Here is a 24730-nt window from a genome sequence, read left to right on the forward strand (position 1 = left end):
AACACACTCGTGTATTTATCACATCATAACACGATGCCATATAGATGTCTGACATCTATCAACAGACGACATGGCATTCTATAAAGGCAATCAGGACTTGTAGCAGAGATGATCTCTTTTATTAGCCCTTCAAGCTTTTTGCAAAAAAAATATTTTTTTAATTTCATTTTTTAAAAAAGATATCATCTCTACTACGAGTCCTGATTGCCTTTTCCTCTAGCCCGATACGGCTACAGCCTGACTGCATTCTATATGCACGCATACCTGTACGTGCGCACACGCTCAGTGATGACGCACGCGTGAGGCTGCGGCGCGCTGCCCACGCCCGCCGCGCGCCCAGTGCTGTGAGCAGGACCCCCGGGGTACGGGGAGGGACAGATGCGGCCCCTGGCCGGGCCCCGCCCCGCCCTGCCCCGCCCCTGCCGCACCACGTGCCGGCTCGGCTGGGCAGGGCTGGGAGGAGCATGGCGGCCCGCTACGACCGCGCCATTACCGTGTTCTCCCCGGACGGGCACCTCTTCCAAGTGGAGTATGCCCAGGAGGCGGTGAAGAAGGGCTCCACCGCCGTGAGTGCCCCCCAGGCGGGGAGGGTGCAGGCGGAGCCCCCTGCCTGCCCCAGCTGTGCTCTGCGAGACCCCGCTCCTGCCCCGGGGCTGAGGGGGAGCTGGCCCTGCGTTTGCCCGCACCCGGGCTGGGTGACCACCTGCCCCCTCAGGCCAGCCGGGGTCTCCTCCTGGCAGTGGCAGCCACTGCTCCTCCACCTCGTGTTGACCTGGGATGCCCCACTGAGGCACAGGCTTCAGCAGAGCTGACTTTGCGCCTTGTCCCATCTACTGAAAAGAGAAGGGGGAGTGCCTCACACAAGGACCCAGGGGAAGGGAGGGTGCCTCACACAAGGGCCTTCCTTCAGGAGGTTGCCATACGACCTCACTGTTTAGGCCACGGAGATGAGGACCTGGAGATGAGACCAGGGAGGTCATTTGCCAGGAGCCCAAGCCCCCCCCCATACGTCTGAGGTAGCAGACCTCAGGCAAGGCACCTCAGCTGTGAAATGGGCAAGTGTGGCCTGTAAAGAGACGCTGGCCTCCCTCTTTTTCGGTAACGTGGCACCCAAATCCGGGCTTGGCTAATGACAACGTTGGGAGGAGAGCCTCTCTGCCTACTTCGTGGCAGCCCAGCGGGAAGTGCTGTATGCTTTCAGGGCTAAATGTAGTCCCCCACAAAGGGCTCAGAGAGATCTGGCATTAAAAGAAACGTGCTGGATAGACAAATTGACTTGACTCATGGTCCGAATGTTGTTGCTGGTATCAGGGTGGAAAATTTCATGGTAGACCCTGTGTTTCTCAGACACTCCCCATGTATTGAAAGGACAACTGTGGGACATGTAGGACCATATGAGCCACATGGGAGGCACTAGGCAAAAAGGATTAATGACAATTTACTGACAAAATGAACAGCTGTGAGAAGAATCTTGAGCTAATATTTAGCATTCACTTTGTTGTAAAGCAACTGCAATATTCTCTGTCAGCGTCCCTATTTAGGTGCTTCTTGCACGAAATGTTAACTTTTGGCAGTAATGTGACAGTTTTATTTGGCAATTCTAGTTGTGGTGTTTTGTTGCTGTCAGTCTGTCTGGGACTTCTGTGTAAAACAATGCTAGCTCTTCAAATTCAGCGTAAAAGTCAAAGTGGGTCCTTTTGGGTATCGTGTCATCATCAGTAATGAAAATTTAGCTTGATCAGTGTCTTTGTTGATGTGGATGGTGAGTCAGACTAATGCTCAGGTCACTCTTGCACCTGTACTGCCTCTGTCTTCACTTGGAGAATTAAGTAAAGGAGCATTCAGTTATCTATAGTAGTGGTTCCCAATCTGGCATGTGTACCACCACTGGTACCCAGATAGTCTGTCAGTGGTACACGTTAACGGATATATTATAGTTACTTTATATGACAAAAATTTGCTGGTGGTACTTAAGGTTATATTATTTTAGATTGGTGGTGCGCAATCTGTCAGAGTTTGGGAACCACTGATGTATAATAGAAATAAATGCGACTGAGAGGTTGCCTCTCTAGTCACTTTTCTGACCACACCTGCAGTTTAACAATTAGCATAGATTTGTAGGAGAATACCTTTTTGTGACTCAAGAAGAAAAAATCCTGTTTTGAAATAGATGGTATGCTCTCCCAATCTTTAGAGAATCGTGGAAAAAAATAAGGATTTGATGCTGCAAATGTTTATACCCAAGTAAGTCCCCTTGATTTCACTGACATGGTTGCAGGGGTCTGTCTGTGGAGCATTTTGCAGGACAGGGGTCTAGGCAGAATACAAAATGCAAATGGGAGATGAAGTAACTAGCATGATAAACTACCTACAGAAAACCTTTCTGACCTCATTAAAATGGCTTGGAAAGCTTTCTTGGTTCCAAATTGGTTGCTAAATACGTTTTCAGGATTTTTAGAAGGTAAGATAATTGTACTGTTTGGATATACAGTGGAGGGGTAATATCCTGAGTGTATATCTTTCTTAAACATTCCAAAATTTCATTTTATACTGTAACCTTTGACTCTTCCTGTATCTGAAATGCATTTATACCAAAATGTCATAGAAAATATTGGGAGAAACTTGTCACTGGCTACACACATTACAGTTTTAACTTTAGGTGTGTCATAGTGGTAGGGGATGATAGTAGAAAGCTTGTTGCTAAATTGTGAATGTAAGATACAAGAGGTTGGGATCACTTTTCACTGCAAGGTTACCTGCTTTCCTGGACACTAGGGGAGAAGCACCCTTACATCTAGGAAAAAGGCAGCTCAGTTCAGCTATCTTTCTGCTCTCTTCCTACCTTCTCAACAGTGAAAGAAGGCTTTATTTCTTTTCTGTTTCCATTTTCTGCTCATGGGTGTGATAGATTTTTACTTAGCAACTCTGTCTTGGAGGAGAGGAGAGAAGCTGTCCGTGTATTCTCTAAATCTCCTAGAATCCCCAGCCTCCTTGTGTTACTCAGTACTCTCTACTTTCTCTTCAATTCATTCTCCCCTTCATCATGGTTTGAAGCCTGCCAAAGTGCTTAAAAGAAGTTTCCTCTTCTTTTTAGCCTTCACTAATTTCTGTCATCCAGAAAAAAGGTCCTACTAAGAGTGGAGAGAAAATACCAAGTCATAAAGAACAATAACATGAAGATAGCAACACAACTTTTATCCTCTATTAGAGACCCTCTCTCCTCTGCACCAGAGCCAGCCTTTTCTCCTATCAGTGACCTTTTAAGCAAACATAATAGCAATTTCTCCTCGTCTACCTTTAACACACAGGAGGAGTTTCTCATAAGCATCCCAAAGTATATCATTGTCTTCCTTCAACAAGGATGGCAACAGTTGGGCAGCTGGTGTGCTGAAACCACTCCCTATCACGTTGACCAGCATTACTGCTTGGAAACAACCACTTATTGTCCACCATATGTACTTGCAAGCTTTTGGGGAGGGACTATGGGACCTTGGTCAATGAGTGGGTAGTGCTAGTGCTAGTGGTATTGCAATACTAACATCATAATAATGTGACCTCCATAGCTTCTCACTGTGACATTAGCTCCATCATACCATCTTCCCTTCTTAGATGCCTACTAGTTGGGTGCTGTCCCAGTCTATATAACAAGTCTTTGGCCTTGTCAGAGTTGTAAATTTAGGCACATAGGTAACTTTATTCTTACAGCTTGGAGCCTAAATGTAAAAAAACAAGTACCATGATATCTTATTATGTTATGAACGATGACTCAATTTTCTATGTTCTATTTAACAATTTTTTTTGTGGTTTAACAGGTTGGGGTTCGAGGGCTGGACATAGTTGTCTTGGGGGTAGAGAAAAAGTCTGTTGCCAAGCTTCAGGAAGAAAGAACTGTAAGAAAGATATGTGCACTTGATGATCACGTCTGCATGGCTTTTGCAGGTATCACTTAGAAGTGATTTTGTTCTGTGGAACATCTTATTGCAGATGTAGGCTGTGTAAAGGCCTTTAAAGACTTGTGTGTACATGGGCAGGATGGTTCAGGAGATTGGTAAAAGCATACAGAGACCTTCAGTTCTTCATCACAGGTTTGAATGTAGAAAGAGGTAGTTAACCACATTAGCCTGAAGACAGGCAGAAGGCAGGACAGACTGACACCTTAGAGGCTAACTGGCTCAGAGAAGTATATGCTTTCTGTCCCAGGGGGACGATAAGAAAGGGGCGGGAGACTGCTCCCACAGCGTGACACACAGCGGGGACAACCCGCCACAACAACAAGAAGAAAAGCCCCAAGAACAGGGCAAATTTACCTCCCTCAGGCACAGTTGGGCCAGACAAGCCACAGAGGGGCGGAGCGCCCATGCGGTTCATCAGCCGCTTTTCTCTGTGGCTGGGCTGGCGCGTCCTGATGATGCCATCAAAGAACGCTGCAGGGATAAAAGCCAGCAGCGAGAAATCAGCAGATGGTACGCAGCAGAGAGGTAGATGCGGGACCATCCCCTGAACCAGATGGAGGCCTCCTGACGCCAGCAAGGAGGGGCCAGAGAGAGACCTAGCAGGAGGGTCCAGAGCCTGATTTAAAGTTGGTCCGAAGGAGGACGCCAAGGTATGGCGAAGCCAGCAAATGCAGGATGCATGATTAGGGAGGTGGTGGAGGACCCTCCCTGGAGTTTTGGTTCTTTATTTATATTTCAGTTTACCTTGAAGCCCCAGGGCCAGAGAAAAGTCCAAAGGACAGACATTGAGGGCTGAGTGGGCCAGGGCTGCTCAGGTGATCCCAACGTGGCTAGGCTAGACCCATCATTGAAGTCATCTCACCACCCCAAGCACATCCGGGCAGCAGGGAGAACGGCTGTTGCGACCAGAGAGGGAGTGGGACACCACATCAAAGCGGAGCTGAATCATCCATCATTTGGCAGCCCCGATAGGCTGGCACATGGCTGGGGTGTAGGGGAGGTGGAGCCCCAGGAACACGCCTAGTGACAATGCCTGTTGTGTTCCCCATGACAGAAGAGAACTCCACTACTGAACATAACACTCAAGACGTGGCAGGAGCATATTGGGGTATCCTTCGGGAGAAAGTGACCCTGCTTCACGACAGCAGGGGTCGTCTCCACAGCAGACTCCTAGCTCATGCTCCAGGGCCGCGTGGGAGAGGCTCCACAAAGTCAGATGGGCACGCTTTCATAGGTGACAGCCTACTTCCTCTGAAGAAATAATCTGCAACCTACAAATGCTTGTGCCTCTCTGAACCAGTTAGTCTTGAAAGGGCCACCTTGCCCTCTCTTCTGCCAGGTTTGAATGTCGTAACCAAAAATCACTGGAGGATTATGGGAAACATTTTAGTCATAAAAAACTCTGAATGCCTCTTGCTTGACCTTTTCCTGTGGTCCCATACATAATGCCCTCACCCCCTTCAAAAGAAGCTTGGATAGTATTTGAAATACCAGTATGAGAGTGGGAGAGACAGTACAGGGCTAGAAAAGTGCTTATGTACAACTTTCCTTTACTGTATCCACCTCTGGAATTATGTTTTGGAAGTGGGGAAGAAAATTCCATAAACTGCTGTCATGGTAATCAGTGTGGTAAAAGCCTGGGAAATGAAGTTACTTCCAATATCAATTAGTTGGTTTGCATATGCTGAGAAGATCCTGCCCCCTGCTGCAGAAGGCGGCAAAAGCACCCACAGTTCTTTACCAATCTGATGTAGGAGAAAAATTCCTTCCTCACTTCAAATTTGGCAATTGATATGACCCTGAGTAGAAGAGCCAGGGACCCTATGAATGTTCTAAGTACTGGTATGAAAGTTAGCACGCCCCAGTGAAAAATCCTGTCTTAGTTTTAATCAACATCTCAGTACTTCGGAGGAAGGCAACTTTCAGTAGGATTCATGAATAGGGGAAAAATTCATTCCTGACCACTGTAGGTGACCAACAAAAGCCCATGGAATTACCAGACACCTTCCTTGCTAAAAGAGAGTTACCTGTATAAACCAATCTGGGGAGTACATATTATTGATTCTACATACCACAAGCATTTTTTTGTTAAACCAAGAACTCCCTTTCATATCATACCGTCCATTTCATAAAATTATTAAGTTCAGTATTAAGTTCTCAGCCTACAAACTCTTATGTGTTTTAAGCATCTGAATTACATTATCAACTGTGTTTAAATAGAAAGATTTTGCAGAGTATATCTTACTTTGGGAGAAGGTATAATATACTTTGGTTGTCTTTCCACCTTTGATAATTAGAGAGAGTCAGGTAGCCATGTTAAACTGAAGTTAGGTAGAAGGCAGAGCAGGGTGGCACCTTATAGTCTAATTTGTTCAGAGGGGCATGAACAAATTAGACTACATCCAACTTCATCCGATGCTGAATTAAAGATATACAGTTAATTTAAATTGGCAGTAATAGGCAAGATATTTTCAGAACTCTAAAGAAAACACTGAAGAGGGTGTTCTTCACAAATTGTGAAAAATATTTTTCCATTTTTTTCTCCTCTTCCCTATTTGTTTACTTTGACTTTGGCCACACTTAGTGTATGGTCATTTTTAATTTTCCTTTAATAATAATTTTTATTCTGTGTAAGTCACAAAGTAAGAGGGGAGGAAAAAAACACAAGGAAAAGGTAATAGGATAGTAAAAATTGGCAGGAGACTTAGAAACTGATTTTCAACACTTTTTAAAATGAAATTTCAAGTTGACAGGAGCCTCCTTTGAAGTTCCTTAGTTTCTTTTCACTATTAATGCAAGTGTCCATTAAATCCATATTTTGTGAATTAAAAGTTTTCATAACCTGAAGTTTTACTTTAAATACTGTTTTCTGAGGTGAACTAATTTGTGTTACTTCTATTTTCAGTTTAGAGTAGATGCTTTTTATCTCTCTATGCTCCATTTCTGAGCAAATTGTTTCTCATAAAACAAAATGTTCTCTTTTTCATAACAGTATGTTGCTTCTTGAATAAAAAAGTCTTTGTTTGATAACGAAAACACCTTTTATGACATGTTTCATAATTATAATTATTCAGGTCTGACTGCTGATGCCAGAATAGTAATTAATAGAGCCCGTGTGGAGTGTCAAAGCCATAAACTTACTGTTGAGGATCCAGTCACAGTAGAGTATATAACACGCTATATAGCAACTCTAAAGCAGGTGAGCACCTTGGAGTTATGTTTTCTATTAAGACATTCAGGCAACACTTCAGGTAACACTTTTAAAAAGCAAAAAAGCTGCATCCAGAAATCTATTACACAAGAGCAGAAGTAGGAAATGTGTCACATTACCAGTAAAGAAGGGAAATAAGCCAAATTTTCTAGCACAGGACTTTTAAAGAATAAATAATATTTGTAAGAAACAAAGTTAGTAATTTTCAGCTCTTCTGGGGAGTATCTGCAGATGTCTTTCCCTTCCTACTTTCATGTGTTAAGGAAATAGACGAGAGCTTTCCTGCTTTGTTTAGAAATAATAATGGACAAGTGTAGTGTGATGGGGAGAGAGAGATGCATATCCATATGTAGCTTTTAATCTGGCCTCACACTGATGCTGCATGATTTTTATTATTGTCCACTTAGTATTGCCCTCTAGTGTTTTCTAGTGAGTGTGGAGGACCAGGAATCTATGATCATTCCTAAGACAAGGACAGATTACAGCATTATTATATAAAGAAAATTAAGTTAAAAGCTCCATTTTAATAACATTTTTAAAATCAGTAGTGTGAAAGGCTGAACTGAAGGTGAAATTTATAAACATAGAGCCTCAATTTCAAAATACCCTTTTAAAGCTTAACGGAACAGTTATGAGCAATCTAATCAATCAAATCTGTTGGGTTGTGCCCACTGGAATCTGCTTATCACAATGCCCACTCCATGTCTGTAGTGGCTTTAAGTAAAAATATTAAAAAGTAAGCTGATTAGTTTTTAATTTCTATTGTCTATTATTGTCCTATTATCTAGTTGTAAATTAAACATCTACATGACTTTGGGTCTCACTAAAAGTCAAAATTTACTATTAGTTATTTCTGTACAATATCAGTAAGGTTATGCAAATGTAGAAGAGGACAGAATTTAATCCCAAATACTAGGAATTGCGTTTTTCTAATGGCAGATCAATAATGATCACATATAGATTTAATTGTTGTTCAGAACCTTTTCAACATTTGGTTTCACATGAATCGCACAGATAATATTTTCAGTATCTAGAATGTTAAAACTGTGCAATTTGTTCTTAGCGTTACACACAGAGCAATGGACGTAGACCATTTGGTATTTCTGCCTTGATTGTGGGCTTTGATGATGATGGTAGTCCCAGACTGTACCAAACAGATCCATCTGGCACATATCATTCTTGGAAGGTAAGCTGCAGCTCAGTTAATAAATTATACTGTTATAAAACTTAGTGGAAATCTTTGCATAGTGTATTTCAGTGATTCTGATGCTACTTTTTATATCAGGGATCCACAGACTTTTGGAATCAGCAAGCAGGTTAGTTGTTTTGGCCACTGAAGCTTACTTAGCCTAAGAAGTAAAGCAGTAATGACCTTAAAGCAAAATATAAGAAAACAGACTAAAATTTCTTAAGAGCAGTAATCATATTAGTTGTACAATATGGTGAGTGGCTGTATAATGTCACTGATTTTATGAAGAGGCAATCTCTGCATAACAAATGTTGAAACCAGATTTCATTGTAAATCTCTATTTCCCTATTCTCAAACTTTAACATAAAAATGAGGAATGGCTTGAAAATTCCCATATTTATTCTAAAAACAGCAGAAAATGTATTTTTGTAGGCAGTGAGTCAAACTTTCTGTTATAGGTCATTTAAGACTGTCATGATTTGAAATTTGAATTTTTGTTTGATGTTTTTCATCCTTCTAAGATTTCTATAGGATCATAGGAAAGTAAGGCTGGAAAGGACTTCACAAGGCCATCTAGTCCAGCCCCCTGCTCAAGACAGGATCATCCCCAGCTAAACCATCCCAGCCATGTGTCCATCTAACCTACTCCTGAAAACTTCCAAAGATATAGATTCTGTGTAGTTCAATCTTGACCACTTACATTCTGACTCTCTTTGAAAGCAGATAAAGGTTGCAATTAATCATAGTTACAATTTTTGTTGTAGATAAATTTGGGTTAGTGTTGCTTACAGCTGCTGTTGCTAGGAATTCTAACCCTTGACTTCAAGTGCAAGAAATGGGGAGCAAGACAGAAGACGGTACTTCAACCTTTTCTACAGATTCTTTACCTGTAATATTCTGCTGTTGCTACTGACCTAGTCGGAACTCTGGTAGCCTCTCTGACTGAAGGTGTTGTAAGAATGTATTTGTCTGGTCTTGAGTTGCATTAAGCAGAAAGCAAAAAGAGAGAGGAAAGAGGCAAAAGAATTATATTTGGTTTGCTCACTTTATCTGATTCAGTCAAAACATCTTTCAGTGTCAGGAATGTGGAGTGGATGGCTCTGGAATGGCAGGGAGCATGGATTGAAAGGAGATGCCAGTTAAGAGAGAGGCAGATCAGAGATGGAACTCTTGGAGTGTGTCCAGATGAGCGCAGTTGGCAATATGTGGTGCCGCAAACACATCTACAGCACCATATACTGCACAGTCAGCCTCCCTTGTCACCCCTGGGGTAACTTGCCACATGCCAAAGTGTGCTTGGCACAGGCATTCCCTGGGGACAAGTAGCCGTGGCGTAAGGTGCACCACTGCTACTTGTCCCCAGGGAACCAAACATCCGCGCTTGTCTGGACACAGCCTTGGACAGTAAACTAAAGGACTGAGCTGGCAGAAGGAATTGTCAGATCTAACTGCTTTTGGAGCTAACTGTGCTGATCGTGGGATACATCTCTATTAGAATCCCCACTATAGTTTGGTATCTGTTTAGTTATAAAACAAAAAAGCGTAACTCAGCGTAAAGGCCTTCATTTAATGTATTTCTGTAGTTTCTGTTTTTTGCTTATTTGTAGATCAGAATTTAATTGGTTTTTCTTGTAAATCCTCAGTGTGGAATTGAATTTGTTTACGCTTTCTTTCTGGTTCTGTTTTAATCCAGGATTGAAGGCATAGTTGCTTTGAGGAAAGGAAAAGGTGTGAAAAGGGTATATGAGCGCTGTGAGGTATACTAGCACACGGTTTACAAGATCTTTGTTCTGTTTGAGGCTGTTATTAAAAAAAACCCACATAAATGTTTGGTAGAGAAAGTTGAGTAGCAGGTATTATTTTCAGATCAAGATGATGTTGCTTCCAGGTGAATATTTTTATTGATCAAATCTTTTCCATTGTTGTGTTCACTATGTAACTAGTGATTTTACAAATGTAATTCTTTGTTAATTTTCAACACATCTTAGATCATGACCTTAAAGCCTCACTGCTGCCTGCCACAGCATTTGGCTTAGTTCTGGTGTATGATCACACCCATAGGTAAACAGCTTGAGATATCTGTATTCAGGAATCCTAAGCAGTGAATTGTATCCGTAGGGTAATAGATACGTGAAGTAAAAGCTATTCTTACTCTTCCCACAATGTTGGTTCTTCTTTATTTTCCTTTTGTTTTAACACTGAGGTTCTTGGCCTTGGAATTTGTGGGTAGGATTTAAGCAGCAGTCCCAACCACTCCATTTATTCTAATTTCTTAGTTTTTCTTCTTTGTTTTTTAAATGTAGGTTGCTGAGATAACTTGATGCTGTTAAAGGAGCATTTTTGCTTTGGAATTTGCTGCTGTTCTTCAGCTAGGTGCCCATCCTATTTTTTTTTTCAGTCTCCCTGCTGTGCTGGGACCTGCCTGTTACCTGCTTGTGATGCTCCAACGTTTGCCTCAAGGGAGGTTAATTGGATTGCAGTCCATGGTCTCTGCTCTATTCTTTAGAGCCAGAAAGCAGGGCAGTCCTAAACACCATTTGTTTCTTCCGTGTCCTGTAAATCTGCTTCATGCATCCTGACTTTCCTCTCTAGTGAACTCAGACCAAAACACACGTCAGCAGGCTCATGAGATAACACAGTACTTCAAAGGAGTTGTTGCAATAGCTGGCAAAGGAGTCTGGGGTACACATATGGATTTTAAATGGATTGAGCACTGAGCCATTTGGATTTTTCTGGTGAAACCTTGTGTGTTTACAGAATCAGGCTGTTTTATTAATGGCAATGTTGTAAACATGGCAACCTTCTGAAGATGTTTTTCTTATTGTGAGTAGTGAAAGATGCCAAACCACATAACTGGGAAAATGCTGACTGAGTCCTTTGTTATCAAAGTTTTAGACAGAGATCAGTTGCTGGCAGTCAAGTTAAAGCTGCATACACTTCCAATGATATAGTAAGCTAACAAATTCATGACATGGGTGCAGATGCTCAAAAGCAGATGTTTAGAAGAGTTCAAGAGATTCAGTACTTCTTAATGCAAATGGGATGACGTTACAGATGTGCCACCTCCTGCATAACTTTTAACCTTTGTTCATTCTGAACATGAATGCTCCATATACAAAGCCTGTCTTTTTCATTCTCCACTACACAGAGAGGGAATACCATCTGTAGATATTTGCACTGATAGTACTCAAGCTGTGACAGGAAAAACTAACAGCTTTATCACTAAGTATCTAGCTTTTTGCACATGAGACTATTTAGGTACATCATCCAATTCACCAGCAGCAAAGAAGTTGTAAGGAGGACTGAAACGTTTTGTATTTTATTCACCTTAATCCCATTGCATTATTTTTCTCTATTTGATGCAAAGAAATGTGAACTGAACATCAGAAGTTTCTCTTGAAATTGAATTTCTTGGCTTCCACATGGCAAAATATTGAATTGCTAAATGTGATCCTGCTTTGCAGAATACGTCTCTGACTTGCTTGGCTTTCTCAGAATACTTTTTTTCAGGGAAAACATATGACATAGATTCTCAGCCTGGTGGTCACAAGCAGAGGAGAAGCTCTTAGCATGGTGTGAAAAAGAGATTCTTATGTGAAGAGTTTAGAAAACCACTGTTCTCATATATTCATATCCTCAGCTACCTCAATACCTGGCACCACTCATAATATTTTTACAGTTTCAAATTAGCAAGCTTTTATTATATTGTTTTTACTTCTTTTCTGTAAAAAACTTAATGGTCTGAGGAAGGTGTTGAAAATGTGGTATTCAACATGCAAATAGTGAAAGAACATCTTTTTTCAGCAAACATGAAAACCTAAATTGCATGTTGCATAGTAATGGTAGGGGGATTGATAAATCAAAGCTGTAATGAAGTATGATTCTTGTCTGTCTGTCTTAAACAGGCTAATGCAATTGGTCGCAATGCTAAAGCTGTGCGAGAATTTTTGGAAAAGAATTACAAAGAAGAAGCTATAGCAACTGACAGGGAAACTATCAAATTAGCAATAAGAGCGTTGCTAGAAGTAAGTGATCCAATTCAATGTATACAATAAAGCTTTAGAGAAAAGCTCGTATTTCTTCACGTTATGAAAACACAAAATGTTTTGTAAACATACTTGTTTTGATGTTCTTATTGTACACTAGGTTGTGCAGTCTGGTGGAAAAAACATTGAACTTGCCATAATCAGGAGAAATCAACCACTGCAGGTATGAGTTATTGATTTAATAGGAATAAAAAGATAACTTCTGACAAAAATTATTCTAGTTGACACCTGTGCATTTCTGCTTGATGTATGAAGTGTCCCCTAACATCTGGTGGTAAAATGTTATGTGACTTCTGTTGTGTCCCTGTAGATTGATAGTGCTGTGAGCTATAGTAGCTGCTGCTAATTTATAATATACTATAAGAAACTGTGTTGGGGATTTTCAGTGGGGAAAACAGTTTTGAGGAAACCTGCAAAAGTGTGTGTGCGCGCGCGTGTGTGCATGTGCTGGGGGGAGAAAAATACTATTTTAAGTTAATTGTTGAAAAATAAAAGTAACTTTTATTATTGTACAGTTATAGAGAACCATTTTTACAATGTAATCCTTCCTAGAAACATATCGTGACTTCTTCATAGTTGCTGTTTTCATGGAAAAGACAGACTCCTGGCTCAAAAACGTAAACTGAAAATAAGACTTATGCTGTGCTTCATTTCATTTGCAATGAACAATTCCATTTTTAATTCTTGACATACAAGCATACATAATCTTTTTCTAAAGAAACTTAAATAACTACTTGAGCTGTCTGAAATGGTACTAAGATGTAAAATTCAGTCTTTAGTCCCAAATGCCAAGGTTTCTTTGGAATATTGGAGCTTTCAGTTATTTCTGCTGTACCTTGAAGAAACGCAAATCTAGAGGCAAATCTTGGGAATGCAGTCAAAAGATTTTGACTGATTAAGATAAACGATGGCTTGTCCACTGACTAAATATATCTTCTGCAAAATGGCATTCATCATTGCAGCCTGAGCAGCTCATCCTCCTTTCTTGCAGTCAGACTCACACCGTGTAGATAAAGAGACTGCTTCATTCAGTCTCTTGCTAAATTTATATTGGTCCTTGCTTGCCCACACATAACAATTAGAACAGCTGCTGCCCTTTTGAAATGTTCCCTTTGAAATCACTACAGATTTACTTGTGTCCAGAGAGAGAATCTTTGCAAAATTCTCCACAAAGTTTCTCCAGTGTTATTCTGTCATGACAGGACAGAGTATCCCCCAAAATAAACTGTGGAACATCCCTGCTAATCTCTACAATATTTTTCTGTAGTGTTTAAGATATCCTGGAATCCATGGATGGCAAGAGCCATCCTTGGCTCCTGCTTTATTCCTATGGGATTTTAAAGAATAAATTCCCTGCACTTTGGTACTATTTGATTTGCATGGTTTCTTGGTAATATGTGGTAATGATGCAAATCTCTTTTTAAAAACTGATTGGATAATTTTCGCTTTTTAAAATTGACCACTAATCCAGCAGGAAATTCTGAATACTGGAGTTTGTTTATACTAGCAACATAGATTTCATAGACATTAGGGCTGGAACGGACCTCGGAAGATCATCGAGTCCAGCCCCCTGCACAAAGGGCAGGAAGTCAGCTGGGGTCATAGGATCCCAGCAAGATAAGCATCCAGTTTCCTCTTGAAGGTGTTCAATGAAGGCGCTTGAACCACCTCCGGTGGCAGGCTGTTCCAGACCTTGGGGGCTCGGACAGTAAAGAAATTCTTCCTTATGTCCAGCCTGAAACGGTCTTGTAGTAGTTTATGACCATTCGACCTAGTCGTCATCCCTAGGGGCGCTCTGGTGAACAAACGTTCCCCCAGATACTGGTGGTCACCCATGATAAATGGTTGCCCTAACTTCTGAATCCTTTTGGCTGAAGTTAAGAAAATTCTAATGTTATATGAAAAAGGAAACATGATAAAAAACCAAAAGAAATCATATAAATGGAAGTTCAAAACAAACACTTTTTCATCCTCTAGTCCTGTTTTCCCTCTAGGCACAGAAAGGTGACCTCCTTTATTCCTATTCTTACTGGTCAACAAGTTTCATACTGTTCATACTACTACTATTCATACTGGTTTTCTTGTCTTATGAAAACCCTTATACCTCTCTCTTCATGTTATTAGTTTATATTGGAAGAATCCCAACCTCTCCCCTAAATCCATGTTTGATAATGGATAAGTAGCCATGTTGATTTTTTTTTTTTACCCTAAAAATACTTTTTTATAAATTTTAGAATATTTGCACCTCTCTATTTTTCAGTTGTAGAACTTAGTCGTGCAAAAGACTGAGCTTCAAAAAAGAAATCTGTCATTTTATTAGTTAATTACTTTTCCCCAGTCAATATACATTTAGAAAATAGTTTCTTGGGCATTGCAGGTAGCCAAACCACAATTCTCTGCAGAAGAGAGAGGCTTTGTAGCAGGATACTGAGTGAACATAGGACTCCCCTTTGAAGATGTCATGCACAACACATTCCAAAGCACAAGGTTTGTAAAAATGTTTTGATCTGTAGCACACTAAGCCACCCAACAGCAAATGCTGAAGTTTGAAATTCTTTGTCTCTTGGACTCAGGTTAGGGTCTATATGAAAAAATTCATACCACAAACTGCCACATAGGCGTACGCACCTAAATCATCCTTTCATGTAGATGTGACTGGCTTGCTATTTTTGAAGCATATCTATCAGTGGTGATGATGTGTGCCTACCTGACTCTTACATTGTAGCTGAGTGTTTAGAGCATTTGCCCAGGAAGTGGTAGACCTGGGTTGTAGACCTGTTTCAGCCTATGAGCGTTCAGACTCATCTTTCTGATTTCTCAGGACTATGGTCTAGCTACCAGGCCTAGTCTTCACCCTTTTGTAGAAGTTGGGCCACAAGAATCCGGAACAAGAATAATCAAGATGGAGTCTGATTCACTAGGCCAGTGATGAGGACCTTGCTATTGGAGGGGGAAAGTCCTGGGTTCTGGTCCCTATTCCCAAGACTCCACATTTTATGATGACTACTACAAAATTCATACCAGTTGGGAATGGGGATCAGAACTCAGGATTTACATATTCTAGCACCCCCAGCCTAGCCTGTAGCCAGATGATTGTGGCATTCTCCTGGGACAAAATAAGGGTTTCAGTCCAAGCAGGCTGAAGAATCCTGTAACCTAGGACTCCCACTTTCTTGGTGACTGCTCTAGCCATTAGGCTATCATGTAAAAGCTGGGCACACCTGTCCTTCCCCCCACAAGGATGCTGAACATGGTGGTGCTGTTAGTGTTAATTGTCTTATGCTGACTGAGTTGAACCTCACCAGGGACTTAAGTACATGGCTGCTTACTTAGTTTGTGACTTGCTGGTAGTGTGTGTTCATGGGTGTGTATGTTTAAAAAAACCCAAGCAAAAAAAGAAAGCCCACTGAGTTTTCTTCACAAGTGGAATTAAAAATCCTTCTATCAGAGGAGTGCTATCCTTTATTATATGAAAGATTTCTTGTGTTTTGAGCAAAGCTCTTCTTGAGCTTAATCCGAGTATCAGTGTTCTTCTGATAGCTGACTGTAAATGGTGCAAGTTCTTCCAAGTATTACTGAAGGATTGGTTCTTTGCCTACATTCATTTAACTGTCAGGCTGACCATGAAAGTTCAGAAAGACTTGATGAAGCCCTTGAACTTTGAAATGTTTTATCTTTTCTCAACACATTTTATATAGTGCTTTAGATTCCTACAAGTGAAAAGTTTAGGATAAGTGTTTTTCTTTTGCTCCACTTCAGCATTATTGATGTTTATATGATTTCACTAATGCTCTGGTCCCCCTCTTTTCTTCCAGCTTGGACAGAGTTTGAATTTTTAATCTAAAAATAAGAGAGAGAAGATTTTTGAAGGGCAGAGAAGAGGGAAATAAAACCATATGATTGTTCTTTATTAGTTATCACAAAAAAGTAAAAAGTTCAAATCAATATGCTTTTCTTTGCAGGTCAGAGTCAGTGAATTCACCATACTTCACTCATACTTTTGATTGTTTAAAACATGGGGTTGAAGAAGGGGGAGTATAGATCCCTTTTCAGATTCAGAAAACCCATGTTTTCAAATAGTGATTTATCTTCAAACAGAATGCATGAAAACAAATTATAACTTGCCAGTTTAAGGTTGCTGGCTAGTAGTTCAGCCAGAAATGATCTACATGTATAATCAAAGACAGGGGGATAGAAAGTACAACATTTGAGAATAAGCTTTTGGCTGTAAGGCCCTATTAAAGTGGAACCCAGCAGGAGCTATCCAGGACATGGTGCTTCTGGGAATACATGGGGACTGAAAACACATCATCACTCTTTGAAAGAGAACGTCATGCATTACACACATGAAACTGACTCATAATATTCTTTCCTGTTATCTGGGTGATATAACATTCAAAGGAAAAGGTCACCCTGTGCCATAGGCACCCCGCTTTCTAAAGAAGGGGTAGTAAACAGGGCTTTATTCTTGTATGTTCTGTTTTCTTACAGTAATAATGTACATATTTCTAACACCCCTAGTCAGTCTGAAGACTTGAGTAAATATGTATAAGGAATGAAAGGAAATCTATTCCAGCTAGAGGTCTGAATGACTGACTGCTGAATTCATTTAATTACTACTGTTCAACCCAAGAAAACGAAGCCATCACACAACGTGACAATCTGCTTTAAAAAATAGTCGAGTTCCAATGTGAACATTAGGTTATCTTTTGCAGTTGCAGTGTTAGTGAAGTTGCTCATAGTGAAGTTGCTTTTCACAATATCCGGCTTATGAATTCTTTTGGGGAAAATGGTCATCCCTAACTGTCTCAACTGATCAGGTTTAGAAACATACATCTGATGTGTGGGTAGACTCAGCTCCTGTTCCTTTTGATTGAAGGTTTGTTTTTGTTTTTTAACCTTAGCAGTACTCATGCTGAGTGTTTTAGCTCTTCCTCTCAGGCCTCCTTCTCAGATTGAGGGGATAAAGGCAAAATGCATACCCTGCTCATCAGTTCCTCTCCACCACCTGGCTGAGTTGGAGTACTCTTCAGCCATGATTGCCCATAGATTCATTGTTAACAGATGCCTCAAATCAGTTGGGCAGCACATGTTGACAGAATGCAGTTTAGCCCCTCATATGGCCCTTAAAGTAAATGTGCTCAAGCTGAGAGCAGTCGGACAGACTTTCACAGTGTTCCTACCATCCATCTGGAGAGCTTCTACTTACAAATGTTGATGGACAGTACTACATCTATGAATTCTGTAAGCAAGCAGAAGGCACTAGGTCTTCCCTATTCAACAAGGAATCTACCCAACTGTGGCATTTGCCATTTCATCCACATTTCAGGAGTTCACCTGTATGGCCTTCACAGTGAGACAATGGATTTTTTGAGTACAGTACATCACAAATGGGAGAACAAAGACTCTGCTGTCTCCCAGCTTTTTCCTAGTGTGAGGTTTTCTGAAAATAGCCTTGTTTTGTGATGAGGCAGAATACAAAGTATCTGTTTTTCTACTCCAAGGCAGGCCTCAAACTGGGCTGCTTTTCCAGTGCCTTTAGGATGCTGTACTATAAGGGCCTATTATATTCCTCTACTAGTTATAAAAGTGCAATAAGACTGAGCCTGAATCATTCTGAGAGCACCAGCCTGACCAAGATCATCTGGGTTTCAGGATCTTATGCTCTTATCAGCACAGGTTTGCATTCTCCTACCTCTGCTCCCTAACCTGCTCTCTCAGAATGATGACTGAGTATACCACCAAGACCTATGGACAATCTATCTGACCACCTGGATCCTAGATGGCTCTGACAGCTAGCGTATGTCTGGTCCATCCCCATTGGGAGCATCCTAACATATCAGGAGGGCATCTGCAACATGCACCTACTTTTTCATTATTTTCATGGTGTCTAACATGTCATCAACTCCAAATATCCTAGACTCTAGACTACCTTGTTGGACCCAAGGGCCCCTGATACCTCTCCTTTAAGGGTCATTTGTTTCCAGCTAAAAGCTGGCTAGTTTTCTTTCATGCTGTCATGCTGAAGCTTCTAAAAACAGTGGCAAATACCTTCTAGTGCACCAAGGACCCAATTCCTCAATATGGTCTGAACCTTGTCACTAATGTCTGTACCATTTAAACCAGCAGTCAGCAATCTTTAACAAGCTGTTAAAGATTCACTGCCATTGCTACCTGTCCCCAGTCTGGGCACAGGCACAAGCAAAGCCCTCAGACTCCACAAACCGGATTTAATGACTCCATGGGCTGTATGTTGCCAACCCCTGTTTAAGCCAGTGGCATCTTCCACTCATTCCAGTATAGGTCTGTGAAAATGGTCTTCTAGTTTGGTGGACTTAATCACCAGCTAGTTAGTGAGATCCAAGTCCTAATGTATAGGGCAAGCCCTTGCATCGGCAAGTCCTCTGTATAGGACCTTCTGTACCCATCTCAGATTCCTGCCAATTCCACCTCAGCCAATAAATTCTGTGATTGGTCTTTTTCCCCAAAGCCGCATGATTTAGAGACTGAGGCTGTTCTTCACAGTTTGAATGTGAAGAGGGCTCTGATATATTTTTTGCACAGGACCAAACTCTTTTGGAGGCTCCCACCCCTATTTGTGGCTATAGCCAGGAGATCCAAAAAGTCAGTTATTTCCTCCTGAAGTCTTTCCAACTGGGTTTCCAGTTATACTAGACTCAGTTACCCATTGGCTAAGGTGAACCCTTTTTCCATAATGTGAGTGTACTCCGCCAGGGCTCTGGCTACCTCTGCTGCCTCCTCCTTCATAGTCTCTGCATCAAACATTGGCAAAGTACTAACAGGGAGTGCAGACGATACTTTCACTAAGCCCTATACAGTTGTGGAGGATTCCCCAAATGATATCAGCTGTGTTAGAGCAGTACTTCAGGGAATCTGTGCCCGAAGAGACTCTGGAATCCCATCTCCAGGTGTTTGTGGGCACTGCTTTTGGAATCACCCACAGGTGAGAATGTCTGTATGTGAGAACAGCTATTCAAAGGAGAAAGGAAAGTTACTTCCCAATAATTGTACTTCTTTTGAGAAGAATTATCCACGTGCACTTTTGAACCTTGCCTTCCTCACCCATTTCCTTCAGTCTCTCTCTGAAACTCTCCTGTGTTTCCTGTCAGTTACAGCAGGGATAGACACTCCATCCTTTACCTGGTGGAGGGAAGGGGCTGAGGTGCTCTTGTGCACAAACTGCTAAGACAAAAATGTGTTTGGTCAAATGGCTTAGTGGCTGAGGTCACCTGTATGGGAGAATGTGTGTGTGGAAAATTACAGTTACTGATAACTTCCCTTTTTTACTTTAATAAAAGAAAGTGAAAAAAACCAACAAAAATCTGATTATTGATTTGTAATTCAGAAAGTTTTCCAAACTTTTATAATGCATTAGTAGTACATTTTAGAATTGTAATACAGAATTGAATTTTATAGATAATACCAGAGCTATTCAACTGCTGGCCATCTTTCCCACTGCCATGTGGTGGGGGAGAACCTGGGCCCCTAGTAGCCCCCAGCTCTGCTGAAGTTGAACAGTCCTGAATTATAGGATTGCACGTGGAATCTACATTATTTACACTTATACTGTACTTTGTCCCATTCAGATTTTTAGTGCAAAGGACATCGAATCACAAGTTGCTGAAATAGAGAAAGAAAAAGAAGAATCTGAAAAGAAAAAGAAGAAAAGTATTTAAATTTCAGTGAAAAGAAGATAGCTGCTATTGAAATGTTTCTGGAGTTGTAACAGCTGCTAATTGACAGTGTTTACCATTGCTGAATAATCTTATCTATTTAATTATTGAATACATTAGTTTTCTTAAACTGTGTTACAGATGTATTAAATCCAGTGTGCTTGTTGTATTCACCACCATGTGCATACAGGAATATATTTGCATTTTGCTGTTCCTCCAGGTTTAATGTGTATTCAGTATTCAAAGGCATTGGCACATTTCCTGTACACAAATTATCACCAAACTATTTGGCATATCTCTGTACAAGTTATTTAAAGGTTTCAGGTTTTCTTCTTGTGTAAGTTTTTGCAAGTCTAATATTTGTTTGCTTTTACTAGCATGATACATATTTAGTCCAATAAAAATTAAGAATTAAATAAAGTTTTGATTTGTTCTGACTGGCTCTTTTGCCTAAGTATTGTTACATTTGTCCAAACCCTTTGCACAGCTTGCCTCTTTTTGTCTGTCAAAGAAGCCACAGCACGTGGATGGGCACTGCTGTCTGGGTGACAAGAGACCCCTTTCCTTTGATCAGTGGTTTGTACCAGATAGGGGATGGTATTTTTCTTAGTACATTAGTACTATTTTTAACTTTTTAAAATTTGACAAATCTATCGTGCCAGTACTTAATTGAGAACATGTATCTGTACCTAGGTAATCATTTAGCACCACATGCTTCTTCTCAGGTATATTTTTATTTGTACCTCTCCTGTTATTGGGCACCTTTCAGCTGCCTAATTTCCTTATTCCTGCTATTTTTTATTTCCCTTCCTTTTATTCTTTATCCTATTTCCCCCTCAGTTTCTCCTTGTTTACCTTGTTCAACAGTCCTATCCCATCACTCTTGCTCCTCACTTCAAGCCCAACCAGTGAGGGTGCTCATGATTCCATCATCTTAATGTCTCAGCAAACCGTATCAGTGGCAGCACCAGGTGGCTTCTTGTATCTACTGCAGCAAGAATTATAGGTGTATTTCCAGACAGACTTTCTGCTGCTAAGGGCCAGCTGCCCTAGAGTACAGCAGTGTAAACTGTCTTGGCTCTCAGCTAAATCAAGCTTCTGATCATTATCTTTAACTCTGAATGTTCACGTGTGTTCTTTAGCTTAGGTCAGAATTTTATATAAGTTGGTTTAATTCTCTTCATGTTGTATTTTTAAACATTTTATCTGAAAGTAAAGTTACACTATTATGGCTGATCTTTTAATTTGACGTTTATAAACTTGCATAAATTTAATACTCAGTTTGGCATCTACCAGCCTGACTGTCCAGAAGAGAAGTCCATCTGCATAAGTCAGAACAGGAAATGGAAGAAGGAGAGACAGGTGAGAGAATATTGTGACATCAGATTTGGAGTTAAAAAGCTGAGATGATATATAAATGGGTAGTTATGCATCCAGCTGGCCATATCTTTGGCATAATACCTGTTTTTCATCTCTCCATCCTCTTTTTTTCAGACTAAATGGGTGTTGTCTCTTTTGTATGGAATCTCTTTTGTTTCCAGATTTTTCTGCTCTAACTTGCTGTCTCTTTAAGCACTTCTTCCCTAAAGACCTCAGGTTCTCTGGCATGAATTTGGACTGTCACTTAAATCTGGAATGTTGGTAAATCTAGTAATGTTAATTTTTTTTCCATAAATATATACTAATTTTAGTTTCTCTAGTGAAGTTGATTCTTCAAATACATTTCAATTTCTTTATTGTTATAATTATGTGCATACATAAAATTAAGTCAGAAGCACTGCCAAGTCCCCTTCATTTAAAAAGAAAAACTTTAAGGCAAACATTAAGCATGTCTTACTCCAACAAAAACCTTTGCTGTGCGCACTCAATCAAAACTATAAAATATAACTGTTGTGAAAGGGTCACTGTCAGATTAAAAATCTTAATTTAAATTGTGGAAAATGTTAAGTAATATGGCAAGTTACTGTCATTTTATCTATGGGGTTGTGAGAAGTAAAACCTATTGAACATGAGACTATGACATAACCTCTGAAGGCTCAATAAATGTCTCTGTGTTCCCTAGTGTCGCGGACGCTTTCTGAGATTCCCCCCCGCGAGGGGCGGCTAGTTAGGCAGGCCCTCTTAAGGTGCCTGCCACGTCAGGTTGGGTACTTCGATGTGTGGAGAGGAACTAGGCACGGATGCGTATTGGTTACAAATAGATTGTTTACTTACGCCGCTGATGTATGCAGCGTGGGAAGAAGCTGGCTTTGATTGCAGTTACAAACATAAGCAGCGGTTACAGACTAGGTAGCCGGGTTGGTTCGGTTTTGCGCGCCGGGTGGGGTTACGTCAGGTACAACCGGTGGCGGGGAGTCGGTGGGTGATCAGTCCGCCAAGTTTACTCCAGGATGCGTACGGAGTTCTCCAACGAAGGCGGAAACTGCTCTTACCTCTGTATGTTTAGCAAGCCAATCACTAATTGCCAAGTGGGTATAATTTTAGGTCGGCCAATGGGCAGTGTTTAGAAGTAGCCAATCGTAAGTTATGTAGCAATTTTGCCCCTTGGCCTCAGCCAATGCGGCCTTGGTTTACAACAAAGGGCCGGGGCTTTACTGCGCATGTGTAGTGTAGTGCACTGCCACTGTTAACTCTTCGTGATCAGTGCATTACTGTGACATGGGCAGATGTATGCGGATTGGTCGGTCGTTTTTTATTTCCTGACACCTAGGAGACACCATGGATCATCAGCTGGGTGAGAAACAATGGAAGATGGTTTAGATTTGCAGCTTCTGAGAAAGACATGAGAGCTGGCATCTACAGCAAGAGTTTCTTGTGGCTTAGTAAAGAGAAGTAAAGAGGACACCTTTAAATGAATATGAAATGAGTTAATTCATGGGTTGTTAATTATTTAATATAATAAAAGGCTTAGTCTGCCTATCTGTCTGTCTGTAACACTTTTGCCCAACTGCACATGTGCCAATTGGCTGAGTTAAAATGGGAGCTCTGCTGGCGCCGCCGCCTCCTGCAGCCTCAGGTGTGGCGGCTCCCTCCGCCCCACCTTTACGCGACAAAAAAAATAAATTGGCATGAGCACTTTACAAGCAGCAGGGCCAGCTGAAGAAAGGCAGGCTCCCCTCTGCTGGCCCCACCTCTTCCTGCAGCCTCCAGTGTGGCGATTCCCTCTGCCCCACCTCCACAGAGGCAAAAAAAATAATTTTGCACAAGCACTTTTTCTCAGCTAGCCCCGCTCCTTTTAAAGTGGGAGCCCCTCTGTCATAGCGGGGTCGGACCCGAAAGCGGGGAGGAAGAGGAGCAAGGTCGGACCCAAACGGAGCGGGGGGAGGAGGAGGGGGGGACCTGAAGCAGGGTGGGGAGCGGGGTCAGACCCAAAGTGGGTGGAGGGGGTGGAGTGGGATCAGACCTGAACTGAGGCAGGGAGAGGGGCGGACCCAAAGTGGGGTGGAGTGGGGTCGGACCTGAAGCAGAGAGGAGGAAAGGAGGGACAGGGTCAGACCTAAACCAGGGGGGAAGTGGGGTGCAGGGCTGGATGTGGGGCTCCATCCCTGCCAGCTCCCCTTCCCCTGTCATTCCTGATGAGCAATTTGCTAGTATACAATAAAGTTCATTCACCAAGCATGAAGAGGAGTGAGGGTGACTAGATACTCCTGAAGCAACCTATGAAAACCTCCTCCAATATTGATCAGCAGCTACTCTGTTGGCCCAAAAGGTGCAGTGATACAGAATTTTCAGGTGTAAACATTTGGAGGTTGTAGTATTCTGAGTGAAGGCCATAGGAGACTAGGCTTGTAACAAAAATAATATCCTTACCTAGAGTTATGGCATCATAGAGAAGTATTGCTGGAAGGGACTTCCAGAGGTCATCTAGTCCAACCCCCTGCTTTAGGCAGGATCATCCCTATCCAGATCATCCCATCCAAACCATAACGTAAACTCTGCGTAACACATAACCCTGACGCAACATAGACCTAACATCCTAACCTGCCACAGGTAAAGCAGGAAAACCACAAGAGCCAATGTCTTGCTTCTATAAAATGTTGTCAATAAATGCTCAAGAGGTCCAGGGTTAGAGGGCCATGCTCCTCCCTGCTGTAGAGGAAGACAAAACCCCCCAGTCCATACAAATCTGACCATGGGTTAAAATTCCTTCCTGATCCCAAATACGATGATCAGTCTGACCCTGAGCAGTGGGGCAAGACCCTCTAGCCAGGAACCTCCAGCTTTGGTCCAAGCAGGAGCATTGGCATACCCCAAAGTCCCAAACCTTGGCTGTACCCAACAGCCAGTGCCTCTGGGAAGGCTTCAAAACACCCTGATGTATAAAGAAGAAAAAAAAAGTGTGTGGGGGTGGGAGAGGAGAGAAGAACAGAGACAACCAACAAAGCCCAGAAGCATGGGAAATAGCCAGTCATAGCTACACCTAGATCATCCCTGACCAGTGGCCTTTTCTTAAACACCTTCAGTGATGGAGAGTCTGTAACTTCCCTAGGCAGTCTATTACACTGCCTCACTGTTCTAACAGTGAGATTTTCCCAATAAACTAATTTTGCTGCAATTTCAAGCCATTTGTCCATGTCCTCTCTGCAGCAAAAGAGAAAAGATGTTTTCCTTCTTTATGGCAGCCCTTCAGGTATTTG

The 24730-nt window shown here is 41.6% G+C and overlaps 1 protein-coding gene and 1 long non-coding RNA gene across 3 annotated transcripts; one reads left to right on the forward strand and one right to left on the reverse strand.

Moving 5' to 3' along the window:
• Positions 1-409: 409 nt before the first annotated feature.
• PSMA8 (proteasome subunit alpha 8) lies at positions 410-20545 on the forward strand. Of its 2 annotated transcripts, XR_322959.3 has the most exons (8): positions 410-566; positions 3813-3939; positions 7028-7152; positions 8228-8350; positions 12259-12378; positions 12500-12562; positions 14777-14886; positions 20007-20545. XR_322959.3 is itself a non-coding variant. In XM_006016391.3 (7 exons), exons 1-7 carry the CDS (start codon positions 465-467, stop codon positions 20094-20096), a joined length of 750 nt encoding a protein of 249 aa, XP_006016453.1. In that variant the 5' UTR covers positions 410-464; the 3' UTR covers positions 20097-20541. The 2 variants fall into 2 exon arrangements, 1 of the variants encoding a protein (XP_006016453.1); XM_006016391.3 differs by lacking the exon at positions 14777-14886 and having other exon boundaries at positions 20007-20541.
• On the reverse strand, positions 19744-22520 carry LOC112551701. The gene is made up of 2 exons (XR_003096006.1): positions 22308-22520; positions 19744-20067 (listed from the first exon to the last, which is right to left on the reverse strand). It is a non-coding gene; the product is annotated as an uncharacterized LOC112551701 (long non-coding RNA).
• Between the last annotated feature and the right edge of the window lie 2210 nt (positions 22521-24730).

This window comes from Alligator sinensis, unplaced genomic scaffold (assembly GCF_000455745.1).
Source record: "Alligator sinensis unplaced genomic scaffold, ASM45574v1 scaffold117_1, whole genome shotgun sequence".
In the NCBI taxonomy this organism is placed as follows: Eukaryota; Metazoa; Chordata; order Crocodylia; family Alligatoridae; genus Alligator; species Alligator sinensis.